Raw genomic sequence first — 16,665 nt, forward strand, 5'->3', positions numbered from 1 at the left:
CCCCTTCCAAGCTAGTTTAAACCCCCGCAACAGCACTAGCAACCCCCCCGCCCCCCCCCACCCCCATGAGGATATTGGTCCCGGCTCTATTGAGGTGCAACCCGTCCGGCTTGTACAGGTCCCACCTCCCCTAGAAGCGGTCCCAATGCCTCAGGAAACTAAAGCCCTCCTGCCTGCACCATCTCTCCAGCCACGTATTCATCTGCTCTATCCTCCTGTTTCTGTACTCACTAGCTCATGGCACCGGGAGTAATCCGGAGATTACTGCCTTTGAGGTCCTGCTTTTTAATCTCTCTCCTAGCTCCCTAAACTCTGCCTGCAGGACCTCATCCCTCTTCCTACCTATATCATTGGTTCACCCTCTTCCCCCCAGAATGCCCGGCAGCCGCTCAGTGACATCCTTGACCCTGGTACCAGGGACGCAACATACCATCTTGGAGTCACGTCTGAAAAGACTTGCTTCCATTCTTAAAATGAGTCCTTAGGTGACTGAACAGTCCAATTCGAGAGCCACAGTCCCTGTTACAGGTGGGACAGATAGTCATTGAGGATAAGGGAGGGTGGGACAGATTTGATGCATGCTCTTTCTGCTGCCTGCGCTTGATTTCTGAATGCTCTCGGCGATGAGACTCGAGGTGCTCAGCGCCCTCCCGGATGCACTTCCTCCACTTAGGGCGGTCTTTGGCCAGGGACTCCCAGGTGTCGGTGGGGATGTTGCACTTTATCAGGGAGGCTTTGAGGGTGTCCCTTGTAACGTTTCCTCTGCCAATCTTTGGCTCGTTTGCCGTGAAGGAGTTCTGAGTAGAGCGCTTGCTTTGGGAGTCTCGTGTTTGGCATGCGGACAATGTGGCCTGCCCAGCGGAGCTGATCGAGTGTGGTCAGTGCTTCAAAGCTGGGGATGTTGGCCTGGTCGAGGACGCTGATGTTGGTGCATCTGTCCTCCCAGGGGATTTGCAGGATCTTGCAGAGACATCGTTGGTGGTATTCCTCCAGCGACTTGAGGTGTCTACTGTACATGGTCCATGTCGCTGAGCCATACAGGAGGGCAGGGATTACTACAGCCCAGTAGACCATGAGCTTGGTGGCAGATTTGAGGGGCTGGTCTTCAAACACTCTTTTCCTCAGGCGGCCGAAGGCTGCACTGGCGCACTGGAGACGGTGTTGAATCTCATCATCAACGTCTGCTCTTATCAATAAGAGCAGACATTGATGATGAGTACTAAACCAAACAGCAGCAAATATACCATTTCTGCTTGTGTGAAGTCCCCCTCTGTTGTAAATTCATATCTAACATCTGTAAGCTAAAAGGTACCATTGATGGACCAGTAAATCTTAACTGTGAAATAGAATCTTAAATCAAGATTACTGCAAAGCTTAATGACTGCAGAGGACAGTAAAATGCAAAATACAATGTTTAGTGACGCCTCTAATTTAGCACAGAATATATACACGAGTTCATCAGTCAGTGGTACTTTCATTAGCGATTACGGCAAACCACTTTGACCTTCATCACAACTGCCGGCGGGCCACAAGTTGAGCTTTCCTGCTACCTACTTGCCATTAATACATGCCGACATATTCTGGGAAAGGTATGGGAGGAAAGTAATCCTAAAGGAGAGAGAGATTTGGGAGTTGAATAAAGAAATGAGGGAGAATGCAGTTTAAAAGATAGAACAAATCAAACTTGAACCGTAGTGAAACAGGAACAGTAAATATCAGGGGTGTGAAAGGTAAACTGGAAAAATAAATTGAATAAAGGCAGCTAAAAAGGAAAAGTTTAGGGAAATTAAAGGAAAAGTGAAACGACCAGAAACACCTTTTCTTGACCCTGCTTTTTCCCCTTTACTGTCTCTGCTTGCCTTTCTTTCTATTCAAACCTTCCATCTGCATTCTCTCTCCTCCATTCTTTGTTAAAAAAAAACCCTACCTATTTTTATTTTGAGCCCTTACTTGGAAAACATTTGCATTTGTCGTTGTGGACAGTTACTGATTTCATCACTGTTGACTTAGCAAAGCAGTAAATGAAGTATGAAAGTACATCGTGTTTCACACAGCAGAGCACTGCTGAAGGATGCCAAATGCATACCTTTATAAGAGAGTATTAGCATGCCATTCTCTCAATCCTCTGGGCACACAACATCCAGCAGACGTCATCATTTAGTAACTACCAGAAACAAAATATAGCAGCAAGAGTCCAGCAAACACTCAAAGAGAGTGGGAAATTGGTCCTCAGAGGTAGTGCAATACATGGATTGGCGAGTCAGCCCGTTTTACACCCGCGTCTCGGTAAAACAGCGATTTACTTGTCCTTCTTACAATTTAGTATACTATATTCGCTGCTCACAGTGTGGTCTCCTCGAAACTGGGGAGACCAAACGCAGACTGGGTGGCCGCTTTGCGGAACACCTCCGTTCAGTCCGCAAGTGTGACCCCCGAGCTTCCTGTCATTTTAATTCTCTGCCCCACTCTCACTCTGATCGCTCTGTCCTCGGCCTCTAACACTATTCCAATGAAGCTCAACGTTAACTCAAGGAACAGTACCTTATCTTTCTATTAGGCAGTTTGCAGCCTTCTGGACTCAACATTGAGTTTCAGGCCATAACTTCTGCCCCTTTTTTCGGATGGTAACTGTTGGTGCTGATTCTAATATTTGCATTTACATTTCCTCGAGCTCCATCTTTTCTTTCTTCACTTGTCCCACGAGCATTCATTTTACCATTTAATCTCTCCTCCCATCCACCTTACCACAGACCTTCCCTTTTGTTACATCTCTGACATTTTCTAGTTCGGCCCAAAGGTCAGTTAACTCTGTTTCTCTCTCCACGGACGCTGCCTGACCTGCTGAGTATTTCCAGCAGTTTCTGTTTTCAAGAAGACTTCCAGCACCCGCGCGCGGTATCTTGCTTTTGTATCAATGTTGAGATTGGCTGAAGGGGGGGTGGGGAAGAGAATTGCGAAGGAAAGATTGTTGAGAAGGAAAATAATTATAAAACGCAGCAATTCTGCTGCTTTGAAGGATTTATGAGCTTCAGATAGGCAAACAGTTTGTTTACCTGTGAATGGTGCTTAAAGGTTTTTTTTGAGAATAATTACCACAAAATGTACCACGACCCCGAAATTTCTTGCAAGTGCTCCTGCTCTGCCGCCATTGGTTTGCTGGAAGTGCGGTAAAAATCCTATTTACCAGCGGCAATGGAGTTCCCATCACGCTCGTGGCAAAGTTACAGAGTCGGAATGGGAGCACTTGATGAAATTCCAGGCCCATGACTTCAGCCGCTCTAACTTTCAACAGCACCAAGTCAAGTTTGATCAAAGCAGCTTCAGCCAGTGAAAGAGAGTTGGTGCAGTAGCTAAACATCGGCTTACCTCATTAAATCTTGCTACCAGATCCTCAATTGCATTGTGCTCGCCACTTTTGCTGCTGAGGGCAGGTGCCGACGCGGAGGTCGTGAGGGGGGACGACCTGCTGGGGCAACTGGGAGTCGCCAAATCCCTGGTCAGAAAGCAGAGGTAATCAAGCGGTAAGACCTTGCGATAGAGTTCCTGCTCTTGCTCGGTCAGAATACTGGCAATCTCTTCAGGGAATTGGATCAGATGCTGCAGGTCTGCCAGCTCCTTGCTTATGCCGGCCACACTGGATGGCAGGGTGCTCGAGCCAGCCATGGCTATGCAGAGTTGTCGCTCTAGAAAATAAAGGAAGTTTGCCATGAGCGTCATCTGGATATAATGTACTGGATAATAGATGCCGGAGATTGAGTTAGAAGCCTTTCACTCTCAATGGTAAGGTATTAAATATCACCAAAACTCAAAAGAGTGAGTAACAGCTTATAACCATAGGTGTCAATATATCTAACAAGGTATTACACTGCAGGCTAGAGTATAAAAGCACATACAAACACACACAATATAGTAGTGATATAATTAAACTCCTCCTTCTGCTCCATGTCCAGACCTAACAAATGATCAAGGTATTTCAAGACAATTCAAACATGGCAATATTTGTAAAAGTAGTCATTTTTTTACCTCTCTATGAAAATTAATGTAAAACATTTCAAAGTGAAATATCTTCAGCAATATTTGAGAACGCAGTTTTCGCTTTGGATTTGTATAAATTAGCCTTTCTGTGCTCCCAATAACCACTGGGGACAGATTCACATGACATCTGTCCTGGTTGAGATGATTTCAACCAAAACCCTGCTGTTAATCGAATTAATGAAGAAACCAGCCAATTGACACACCAAAACATTTTATTGTGACGTTAGTGACAGAAATAACCTGTTCTGAGCTGCCAGAGTCTTTTCAGTGGGATTTGTAACTATTTTCGAGCTAATGAAATGTCAGCGTGTTGCTAAATTTATTTGACAGGATTTGATATGTTCGCGTTTCTCAGAAGTTTCTTCATTAAGTCAAATTGTACATGTGGTTTGGCATCTAGCATATAGATTACTGCCAATTACAGCTTAATTACTGCAAATATCTGAGTTCAGTAAATGGTACCATTGCATGGAAAGCTCCACAGAACGATCGAAGTTTAGAGCACAGAAGGAGGCCATTCATCCTATCGGCCTGTGTTGACACTTTGCCGAAGCACTCCGAAACTAATTCCTCTTCCCCAGTCTCTTTACAATGCCGCACATCTTTTTCTGCTGCAAATGTTTAAATGCTCTTCTCTTAAAAAGTGCATTGGTCTCAGCCTTAACTAATCTTTGTACCAAAGTAACCCATGCTTGAACAACTCTGTGAAAATAAATTATGCTAAATTTTTTCCCTCGCTCTCATAGTAGCAAATCTAAATTGACAATCCCTCATCATTGACTCCCTACTCAGAAATAGTCTTTCTCTGAACACTCTACAAAAACACTCCAGAATTTGAAAAAAAACCTCCATTAAGTCTCCTCTTGGCCTTCTCTGCGCCAATTCAAATAATCCCAATGGGCCGAAAATAGTGGCCTCACCGGGCGTGTACGATGTGCACACCCACACGAAGAGGCCTCGCAAATGTCGGTTCTTGGGGCGCGATGCACACGGACCGAGAACCAGCTTTTCCGATCTGTCAAAATGTCTTTTGACCGATCCAACGCATCCCCGTAATAAGGGCATTGGCGGAGCAGGGTTTGCGTTATTTGCCCAACTCTTAACCAGCGAATGTCCTTCAAACTCTTACGCCTGCTTTTACCAGCTTAAGAGTTTTAAAACATAGAAAAATTAAATTTAATCACTCATTTTTATATTAAAAATCCCGTCCGTTAAGGTAAGTTTATTTTTAACTCTATTAAAATACAGTAAAAACAAAAAAATGTTTTCTAAAACTTTTAATTAGAATTCAATTTCAATTACTTTTAACTTTGTGAGGTGTTATTTTTAATTTATTGTGTAGTGTTTCTTGTTTTAGGGGTGTATTTTCATGGATAGTAATGGGAGCTCGTACAAACAGTGCTCCCATTATTCTCAATGAGAATATTACATTGTGATTGGTGGACCAGGCCCACGTGATCCCAGGATAGGAATATGTACCTGGAGGACAGGTTCCTGTACGTTGCACAGTGAATGGAGGCCTCCCACCTGAATCCTACGTTCCTCCGGGACCACCAGGTGTGTTCGTAAAATAATTTGGGGTCAGAGGTGTTCGTCCGAAGGAAACCGCCGACTTGAATTTTCACCCCAGCATCTCAAGTCTCTCCTCATAACGATAGTTTCTCATTTCTGGCATCATCCTGATGAATCTGCATTGTATACACTTTATGGCCGGAATCTTACTGGCGCTGTGAGTGCAAGTTTGGAGTGATTGACAGCAGGGTGGAAGTCCACACTCAACCCGCCTCCATGTCAGTTTCTCAAGTGCCAGCTCTGCCTGTGGTTTGCAGACCTGGCACGAAGCAGTGGATCCTCTAGGAAAGAGTGATCATAGCATGGTTGAATTTCAAATTCAGTTGGAGGGTGAGAAAGTTGGGTCTCAAACCAGTGTCCTGATCTTAAATAAAGGAGATTACAAAAGCTATTGAAGGCAGAGTTGGCTAAAGTGGACTGGGAAAATAGATTAACGCGCAAGATGGTTGATAAACAGTGGCAGACATTTAAGGAGATATTTCATAACTCTCAACAAAAATATATTCCAGTGAGAAGGAAAGACTTGAAGAGAAGGGAGAACCATCTGGTGGCTAACTGAGGAAGTAAATAATGGTATCAAATTTTAAAACATGGCATACAAAGTTGCCAAGATTAGTGGGAGGCCAGAGGATTGGGAAATATTTAAAAATCAGCAAAGGATGACAAAAAAAAATAATAAAAAAAGAGGGAAGATTGAGTTTGAGAGTAAACTAGCAAGAAATATAAAAATGAATAGTAAGAGCTTCTACAGGTATATAAAAAGGAACAGAGTGGTTAAAGTAAACGTTGGTCCCTTAAAGGATGAGACTGGGGAATTAATAATGGGAAAATGGCAGAAACTTTGAACAAATATTTTGTAATCGTCTTCATGGTAGAAGACACCAAAAACATCCCAATAATAGCTAATCAAGGGTCTAAAGGGAGGGAGGAACTTAAAATAATCACTATCGCTGAAGAAAAAGCACTCGGTAAAATAATGGCACGAAAGGTGGACAAGTCCCCTGGACCTGATGGCTTGCATCCTAAGGTCTTAAAAGTTTTATGGCCACTGTCGCTTTCACTAATCCAGGAAAAGATAATTAACAGATAATGTTGAGAACAACGTATGGAGTCTCACGTACACGGGCATTGTTTTGAAGCTCATATGTACGCAAACTAAAACATAAAGACGGTTGTGATTACGGTGTCAGCTGTGGCTCAGATGAGATGTTAAACCTGCTCTCTCCGGTGGATGTAAAAGATCCCATGGCACTATTTTACAAAAGAGCAGGGGAGTCCTGGCCAATAATTATCCCTCATTCAACATTACAAGAAAAAAAAAAACAGGTTATCTGGTCATTATCACATTGCTGTTTGTGGGAGCTTTCTTGTGTGCAAATTGTCTGTCACGTTTCTTACATGACAACAGTGACTACACTCCAAAAGTACTTCAGTGGCTGGAAAGCATTTTCAGACGTCCGGTAGTCGTGCAAGGCGCGATATAAATCCAAGTCTTTCTTTCGTTAAGTAGAAAAGTTTATTTTGGTTCTTTTGTCAATTTGACAAAGGTCTCGACATTATTCAAATGTGGAGAATTTTGACGATCAACCCCAATTTTTCTTTCATACTAGTCGCATGCATAGGGTAGGCTTCATATTTCTGTAGTTGTTGTGTATCTGTAAAGCATGCACTCCCATTTTCCGCCACCAGGGAGTGCATCCCCTGAAGTCCCAAGGGATCCCAGCATCCCTTGGGAGCACTGTATATAAGCCGGCCCCAAAGGCCTGTTCCTCACTCTGGAGTGTCTTAGTAAAGACTGAGGTCACTGTTACTTTAACCTCCCTGTGTGCAGACTCATCTGTGTTAGGAACACAATAACTGGTGATGAGTATCCGAACCCAACGCAAAGATGCAGCAAACTGTGGACATCCTGGAGAAGTTCTCGGAGGGTGAGGACTGGGAAGCCTATGTTGAACGGCTAGACCAGTACTTTGTAGCCAACGACCTGGACAGAGAAGGAATCGCTGCAAAAAGGAGAGCGGTCCTCCTCACGGTCTGCGGGGCACCGACCTACAGCCTCATGAAGAATCTTCTGGCTCCGGTGAAACCCACAGATAAGTCATATGAGGAGCTGTGTACACTGCTTCGGGAGCATCTTAACCCGAGGGAGAGCGTGCTGATGGCGAGGTATCAGTTCTACACGTGCCAGCGATCTGAAGGTCAGGAAGTGGCGAGCTACATCGCCGAGCTAAGGCGACTTGCAGGACAATGTGAGTTTGAAGGCTACCTGGAGCAAATGCTCAGAGACATTTTTGTATTGGCCATTGGCCACGAGACCATCCTATGAAAACTTTTGATTGTAGAGACACTGACCCTCAGTAAGGCCATTGCGATAGCGCAGACGTTTATGTCCATTAGTGATAACAACAAACAAATCTCTCAGCACACAAGTGCTAGCAATGTTCATAAATTAACTGGAACTGTATTTGCGAGCAGAAATGTACAGGGCAGAAACCACAAGTCTGCAACTGCCAGCAGGCCTCAGGTGACCCAGATGACTCAGAGTCCCCAACAAAGGATGTATGCAAGGCAATTCACACCTTGTTGGTGTTGTGGAGGCTTCCATTCAGCCTATTCATGCCGCTTCAAAGTGTATGTTTGCAAGAGCTGTGGAACAATGGGGCACCTCCAATGAGCTTGCAGATGAGCTGCAAGCTCTGCAAAACCTGCTAACCACCACGTGGCAGAGGAAGATCAGTCCATGGTAGATCAAAGCAATTTCGAGACTCAGGGAGAGGAGGCAGATGCTGATGTACACGGGGTGCACACATTTTCGACGAAATGTCCACCTATAATGCTAAATGTAAAATTGAATGGCTTACCCATAGCCATGGAACTGGACACTGGCACTAGCCAATCCATCATGAGTAAAAAGATGTTTGCGAGACTATGGTGCAACAAGGCACTCAGACCAGCCCTGAGCCCCATCCACACGAAACGTATACCAAAGAGCTTATCACTGTCCTGGGCAGCGCCATGATCAAGGTCACCTACGAGGGCACGGTGCACGAACTGCCACGCTGGATTGTCCCGGGCGATGGTCCCACACTGCTTGGAAGGAGCTGGCTGGGCAAAATCCGCTGGAACTGGGATGACATCCGAGCGCTATCACATGTCGATGAGGCCTCATGTACCCAGGTTCTTTACAAATTTCATTCGCTTTTTGAGCCAGGCATTGGAAACTTTTCTGGGGTGAAGGTGCTGATCCACTTGGTCCCAGAGGCACGACCCATTCACCACAAGGCGCGAGCGGTACCTCACATGACGAGGGAGAGAGTGGAAATTGAGCTGGACAGGCTGCAACGCGAGGGCATCATCTCCCCAGTGGAATTCAGCGAGTGGGCCAGCCCGATTGTTCCAGTACTCAAATGTGATGGCACGGTCAGGATTTGCGGCGATTATAAAGTAACTATTAATCGTTTCTCGCTACAGGACCAATACCCGCTACCTAAGGCAGACGACCTATTTGCAACGCTGGCAGGAGGCAAGACGTTCACCAAGCTCAACCTGACTTTGGCCTACATGACGCAGGAGCTGGAGGAGTCTTCGAAGGGCCTCACCTGCATCAACACGCACAAGGGACTGTTCATCTACAACACATGCCCGTTTGGAATTCGGTCGGCTGCAGCGATCTTCCAGAGAAACATGGAGAGCCTACTCAAATCGGTACCACACACGGTGGTTTTTCAGGACGACATATTGGTCACGGGTTGTGACACCGTCGAGCACCTACAAAACCTGGAGGAGGTCCTCCAGCGACGGGATCGCGTAGGGCTGCGGCTGAAGAGGTCGAAATGCGCCTTCATAGCAACAGAAGTGGAGTTTTTGGGGAGAAAGATCGCAGCGGACGGCATTCGACCCACAGACGCCAAGACAGAGGCTATCAGGAACGTGCCCAGGCCACAGAACATCACGGAGCTGCAGTCATTCCTGGGACTCCTCAACTATTTTGGTAACTTCCTACTGGGGTTAAGCACCCTCTCAGAGCCTCTAAATGTGTTATTGCGTAAAGGTGCGAACTGGGTATGGGGAAAAAAACCAAGTAATTGCTTTTGAGAAAGCCAGAAACATTTTATGTTCCAATAAGCTGCTTGTATTGTATAACCCGTGTAAAAGACTTGTGCTAGCATGTGATGCGTTTTTCTTTTTTAAATTCGTAGCCAATCGTGCCAATTCTTTGTCAAATCACAAACGGCAGAGGTCACCTTGCACACATCAAGGATCACTCTGCGCCAATGCTCTTAGCCAAAAGGCCTAGAGCCACTGCACCGTTCCTGGAAGTACTGCAATACCAGGTTCGTGCCATGGAGGTGGATGGGTCAGGTCCCCCACACACCTCCGTGGAGGTGGATGGGTCAAGCCACCCCACCCACCTCCTGTTTCCAAAAAAGCAAGCATATACCTTCCTGATCCAGGGAGAACCACCCGGAGGTCATGGTGGCTACTCCCCTGTCAGGTCAGTTACGCATGATCTTAGCCAAAAGGCCGAGAAGCGATTGTCGTACGGAGTCGGGTGTGTATTATAACAAGCTAACGTTGCGGGGTAGTTGCAACCTGTCGCCTATGCCTCCAGGAACTTGTTTAAGGTCGAGAGGGCCGACAGCATGATTGAGAAAGAGGCATTAACATGTGTGTTCGGGGTAAAGAAAATGCATCAGTACCTGTTTAGCCTCAAATTTGAGCTGGAAACCGATTACAAGCCCCTCATATCCCTGTTCGCTGAAAACAAGGGGATAAATACTAATGCCTCAGCCCGCATACAAATGTGGACACTCGCGCTATCAATGTATAACTATACCATCCGCCACAGGCCAGGCACCGAGAACTGTGCGGATGCTCTCAGTCAGCTACCATTGCCCACCACGGGGGTGGAAATGGCCGCAGCCTGCAAACTTGTTGATGGTCATGGAAGCGTTTGAAAATGATAACTCACCTGTCACGGCCCGCCAGATTAGGACTTGGACCAGCCAAGATCCTCTGCTGTCCCGAGTAAAAAACTGTGCACTGCATGGGAGCTGGGCCAGCATCTCCGTTGAAATGCAAGAGCCAATCAAGTCACTTCAGCGGCGAAAGGACGAGCTGTCCATTCAGGCAGACTGTCTGTTGTGGGGTAAAAAGGGCAGGGAGACATTCATCTCGGATCTCCACAGCACACACCCGGCTATAGTAATGATGAAAGTGATAGCCAGATCCCACGTGTGGTGGCCCGGTATCGACTCTGACTTAGAGTCCTGTGTACGGCAATGCAGCGTATGTGCTCAGCTGAGCAACGCGCCCAGAGAGGCACCACTCTTTATGGTCCTGGCCCTCCAGACCATGGTCAAGGATCCATGTCGACTATGTGGGTCCGTTTCTCAGTAAAATGTTCCTGGTGGTGGTGGATGCTTTTTCAAAATGGAAGCACCGCCACCGCCACCATTGAAAGCCTGAGGGCCATGTTTGCCACCCACGGCCTGCCTGACATACTGGTCAGTGACAACGGGCCATGTTTCACCAGTGCCGAATTTAAAGAATTCATGATCCGCAATGGGATCAAACATGTCACCTCAGCCCCGTTTAAACCAGCCTCCAATGGGCAGGCAGAGTGGGCAGTACAAACCATCAAACAGAGCCTTAAACGAGTCACAGAAGGCTCACTTCAAACCCGCCTGTCCAAGTACTGCTCAGGAACCGCACGAGACCCCACTCACTCTCAGGGGTGCCCCCAGCTGAGCTACTCATGAAAAGGACACTGAAAACCAGACTCTCGCTGGTTCACCCCAACCTGCATGACCAGGTAGAGAGCAGGCAGCAGCAACAAAATGTAAACAATGGTCGCGCCACTGTGTCACGGGAAATTGATCTGAATGACCCTGTGTATGTGCTAAAACTATGGACATGGTCCCAAGTAGATCGTGGGCACGGTGATAGCTGAAGAAGGGAATAGGGTGTTTGTAGTCAAACTAGACAATGGACACATTTGCAGAAAGCACCTGGACCAAACGAGGCTGCGGTTCACAGACTGCCCTGAACAACCCACAGCAGACACCACCTTTATCGAGCCCACAACACACACCCAAAGGATCAACGACACCACCCTGGACCAGGAAATCGAACCCATCACGCCCAACAGCCCAGCAAGGCCAGGCTCACCCAGCAGCCCTGCAGGGCCAACAACACGCTAGCCCAGAGAGGGCACAGCCAACACACCAGAACAGACATTTGTACCGAGGCAGTCCACCAGGGAAAGAAAGACTCCCGACCGCCTCACCTTGTAAATAGTTTTCACTTTGACTTTGGTGGGGGGGGGGGGGGGGGGGAGTGATGTTGTGTATCTGTAAAGCATGCACTCCCATGTTCCACCACCAGGGAGTGCATCCCCTGAAGTCCCAAGGGATCCCAGCATCCCTTGGGAGCACTGTATATAAGCCGGCCCTAAAGCCTGTTCCTCACTCTGGAGTGTCTTATTAAAGACTGAGGTCACTGTTACTTTAATCTCCCTGTGTGTAGTCTCATGTGTGTTAGGAATAGTAGTCTGCAGTGCTAATTACTGTTCCAATTGCAGTGTGGCAACAGTCCCTTGGTCAGCTGGCCTGTCATCCATACCAACTGATAGAAAGGTCACTTCAAAAGCAGAGAACTTGTTTGTGACAATGCTCAGAGAGAATCTACTTTGTCACAAAGCAAACCTGCTATCTATTATGCAGAGTGCACTGTGGCTTGAACACTGAAATGCAAAGTTGCATCCACAAATAAGAGTACTACAGATAGGACAGAAAGGATAGACTATACGTAAAAATTCAGGTAATTAGACTGTAAAATGTTGTTCAGAGATGAAAGCTGATTTTGAGAAAAATATATATTCCAGCAATTAAAGTGCTTCAGATTAGATCAAAGTATTAAATGTGTGTGAAGTACTGAGTGAAATCGTTGCTTGAATTCCCATTCTGTTTCTAATTTATATTAATTCATTTGAACTCAATTCAATGCAAATTGTTCAAGTTCAGAGATGATAATAAACGTGGAATTGTGAGGTGGGGGAGGAATGAATAGAGCTTAAATCAGGAAGCAACCAGAAACCTTTTATCTGGTGTCAGATAAATCTGTAAATGTGGAGAGTATTGGTACATGAAATTAATACAGAACAAGCGAATGCACAGTGGATTAAAGAAACAACAATCTCAGACTGCATGAATGGTGTAAAAATAGATAATGGGGAGGTGGATCTAGGAGCACTAATGGATTCGACACTTAATGGCTTGGGTTTTCTGTTCCTGTGCTTGCAGACCATGATTTTCCACCCATTAAAATGCCTAGTTGCAGTCAGGTCAGGTATTAAAACCTGCTATAGTAATGACAGCAAATGGTTCTGCCTGTGATTGGTCACTATAGAGCGCCAGGCCGGGGTTAAATAAACCTCCAGTAAGTGCCAAAAGCTTCAGGCGATGAGCGCCTGGAGGAAGGGTGTGGGACCCTTGACGGAGGAACAGCCGTCAATAGGCAAATGGTCTAATCCTTGAATGAGCCAATGGCGTGCACAATGCCATGACACAGCCGCCGTACAGAAAGAGCCAATGAAAGAGCAAAATGCTGTGACGATAGTTGACCAATGGTGCTGGTGACACATGTAGTCACTGTGGTGCAGCATTGAATAAAGCAAATAGAACACTAAATTATATTACCAAACCAGTAGACCATACGTCAGAAGACACTTGGCTGAAATGCTACAGTGCTCTGGTCAGACCATATCCTGGATACTCTGTCCAGTTTTGGCCATGGAGACACAGGATAAACATTCAAATTGTGCAGAGAAGAATGAAGAAACTGGTACCTGGCATTAGAGGATTGAGCTGTGAGAGTAGGTTGGAAAAACAAGGGGCCTTTAAGTCTTGAAAGAAGGCATCAAAGAGGGACCTTATAGAAATATACAAGGTATTTCTTATAAAGGAATCAAGGGATTATGGGGATCGGGCGGAAAAGTGGAGTTGAGGTAGAAGATCAGCCATGGTGAAGCAGGCTCGAGGGGCCGAATGGCCTACGCCTGCATTTATTTCTTATGTTCTTATATTAACTGATTTAGAATAGTTACTGTGAAATCAACACTGACGTTAGAAAGAATTTCTTCACAGAGTAAAAAATCGAACGTACTTTCAGGAAGAGCAGTGTAAGTAAAAACCTTGCCAATTACATCGGATTCCATCGGATCTACGGCACACAAACCGGCCATTCAGCCCGACCAGTCCATGCCTCCTCCCATCTTCCTCATCTAACTCTCTCAGCAGGACCCTCTATTCCCTTCTCTCTCTCATGATTGACTGGCCTCCTCTTAAATGCATCGATACTGTTCACCTCGACCCCTCCCTGTGGCAGCGAGTTCCACATTCTCACCACTCTCTGGGTAAAGAAATTTCTTCGGAATTCCCGATTGGATTTCTGGGTGACTATCTTATATTGATGACCTCTAGTTATGCTCTTCCCCACAAGTGGAAACACTCTCTCTGCATCCACTCTATCAAAACCTTTCATCATTTTAAAGACCTTTATTCCGTCACCCCTCAGCCTTCTCTTTTCAACAGAAAAGAGACCCAGCCTGTTCATCCTTTCCTGATAGGTATACCCTCGCATTTCTGGTATCATCCTTGTAAATCTTCTCTGCAACCTCTCCAGTGCCAGTTGGATGGTGCGATGGGTGAGCTCCTGGTTTTTCTTCTTGAACAGATGATTTAAATTGAGCTGCAAAGTCTTCCTTATCTTGAGAATCTCAGCCGTTTTCAACAGCACAGTTGTCTCTCAGAGTGACTCATGATGACAGGGTGCCCTGGTTTGAAAACATGCAGAGCCATATCACCTCACTCTGGGCTCAATTGTCCCGTATTGGACCGAATTGTACTTGAACTGAAAAGCAAGGGAATGTATCGAACGGAACTGCCGTCAGCACCCAAATGTAGTGTATGGGATTGCTGACCGCAGCTAAACGTACTGAACAGTTTTTGAATGTACTGTACAAATTTTTATATGAATAAAGTATATTTTGAAATTAAAGAAAACAATTGTCCCCGCTCATTTGCGCTGTTTTTTTGGCGCGTGCATTTTTTTTTGGCATATTTCTTTTTTCCAAGTTCCTCCCTGTGATCTGACTTAGTTACGATTTTTCTAGGCCAGTTTTTTTTTCCCCTCATGTCTGCGCCCTTTTTTAAAAATAATTTTTCGCAGTTTGGCCAACATTTCTTCCTCCTAGGTCGGTGTGTCCGGCCGCTCCCGAAAAACCTTCTGGGCACTTAAGAAAACTAGCGCACATTGAGAAATCGGCGATGAAAGCCGCCATTGTTTTTAAAATCGAAGATGTTAGAGGGAGTCAAGAACACTGTCAAAATCAATAATAAAGTTCAACTTTTGTTACCGGTCAATGTAGTAAATGTAAATTTGTTGGATTTCAGAAGTTTTCTCATTTTTTTTTTAAACTCACTCACACGCCACCAGCGAACATCTTGAAGGGTCATAGCTTTGGCCGACAGAATCGCCCTCAAGCCCAGACAAGCCATGGGGGAGGGAGGGGGAGAGAGAGAGAGAGAGAGCGAAGTGCTGATCAGAAGGCTTCGAGCCCGGGGAGAGAGGTGTGCCAATCGGAAGGCTTGTGAAGACTGTGATGACTGGGGGGGGGGGTGGGGGGGGGGGAAGTCACAAGACCTTGGGTCCATCCATACAGACCTTAGGGAGAGAGGAAACTGCAAACCTGTCCTGCCTGCTTTCCTGCTGTTTTGAGCTTCTTTCAAAGGTTAAATTTAAGTATGGGGGCAATACTGACAACGCCATACCTTGAGCGAAACAATTGATTCGACGTCATCACATCAGGATGCTGAGCAGGAGGCTTTACCCATCTCGGGTATAGCGAGACAGGTGTTCGTATCTCCACCTGAGTGATGCAGACTGTGTCAGAAGGCTGCATTTCCACAAGGAAGTTGTAAGTGAGATGTGTGAGTTGGTCAAAGCAAACCTGCAACCTAGAAACATCGGGAGGACTGCTTTGTCAGTTGAAGTGAAGGTTACAGTCGCACTTTCATTCTATGCCTCCGGATCGTTCCAAGCTACAACTGGGGATGTGCGCACCATCTCTCAACATGCAACACATGTCTCCATTCGTCAGGTCACGGCTGCACTGTACGCGCGTAGGAATGACTTCATAAGCTTCCCCATGACCGCCCAAGCAATCCATGACAGGGCTGTGGGCTTCTCCAGGATCGCTGGCTTCCCAAAAGGTACAGGGCTGCATTGATTGTACCCACATCGCCTTGCGAGTACATTTAGAGGATTCCGAGATGTACAGGAACAGAAAAGGCTTCCACTCCATTAATGTACAGCTCGTGTGTGAAGACATGAATCATATCATGTCAGTCGATGCAAGATTCCCTGGCAGCACCCATGATGCGTTCATACTACGCGAGAGCGTTATATCTGCCATGTTTCAGCAGCAGCCAGAAGGGCCGAGCTGGCTACTGGGAGACAAAGGGTACGGCCTCACCACCTGGCTCATGACGCCCCTACGCATAACCCGGACGGAAGCTGACCATCAATACAACATGGCGCACATTGCAACGCGCAACTTCATAGAGAGGACCATTGGCATCTTGAAACAGCGTTTCCGATGCCTGGACCATTCCAGAGGCTACTTGCAATACTCCCCTGAGATTGTCGGTCAGTTCACTGTGGTATGTTGCATGCTGCATAACTTAGCCATCATGAGGCAGCAGCAGCAGCTGGTAGTGGAAGACCCACCTGTGGTGAGAGTGGCTGATGATAATGATGTGGAAGATGCAGATGCAGACGAGGAGGACGAGGAGGAGGAGGAGGAGGACGAGGACGAGGACGAGGACGAGGACGAGGACGAGGACGAGGACGAGGACGAGGACGAGGACGAGGACGAGGACGAGGAGGAGGAGGACGAGGAGGAGGACGAGGACGAGGACGAGGACGAGGACGAGGACGAGGACGAGGACGAGGACGAGGACGAGGACGAGGACGAGGACGAGGACGAGGACGAGG

At 46.5% G+C, this 16,665-nt stretch overlaps 1 protein-coding gene and 1 pseudogene across 1 annotated transcript in view; both read right to left on the reverse strand.

The window, feature by feature from the left end:
* Positions 1–16,665, reverse strand: part of plce1 (phospholipase C, epsilon 1) — a 276,550-nt gene that overhangs the window by 175,216 nt on the left and 84,669 nt on the right. Inside the window, exon 2 of the mRNA XM_070876961.1 lies at positions 3,367–3,683. Coding sequence (XP_070733062.1) covers positions 3,367–3,683 — 317 coding nt within the window. The remainder of the gene's footprint in view (positions 1–3,366; positions 3,684–16,665) is intronic.
* On the reverse strand, positions 9,905–10,143 carry LOC139260537 (U2 spliceosomal RNA; annotated as a pseudogene).

This window comes from Pristiophorus japonicus, chromosome 3 (assembly GCF_044704955.1).
Source record: "Pristiophorus japonicus isolate sPriJap1 chromosome 3, sPriJap1.hap1, whole genome shotgun sequence".
In the NCBI taxonomy this organism is placed as follows: Eukaryota; Metazoa; Chordata; class Chondrichthyes; family Pristiophoridae; genus Pristiophorus; species Pristiophorus japonicus.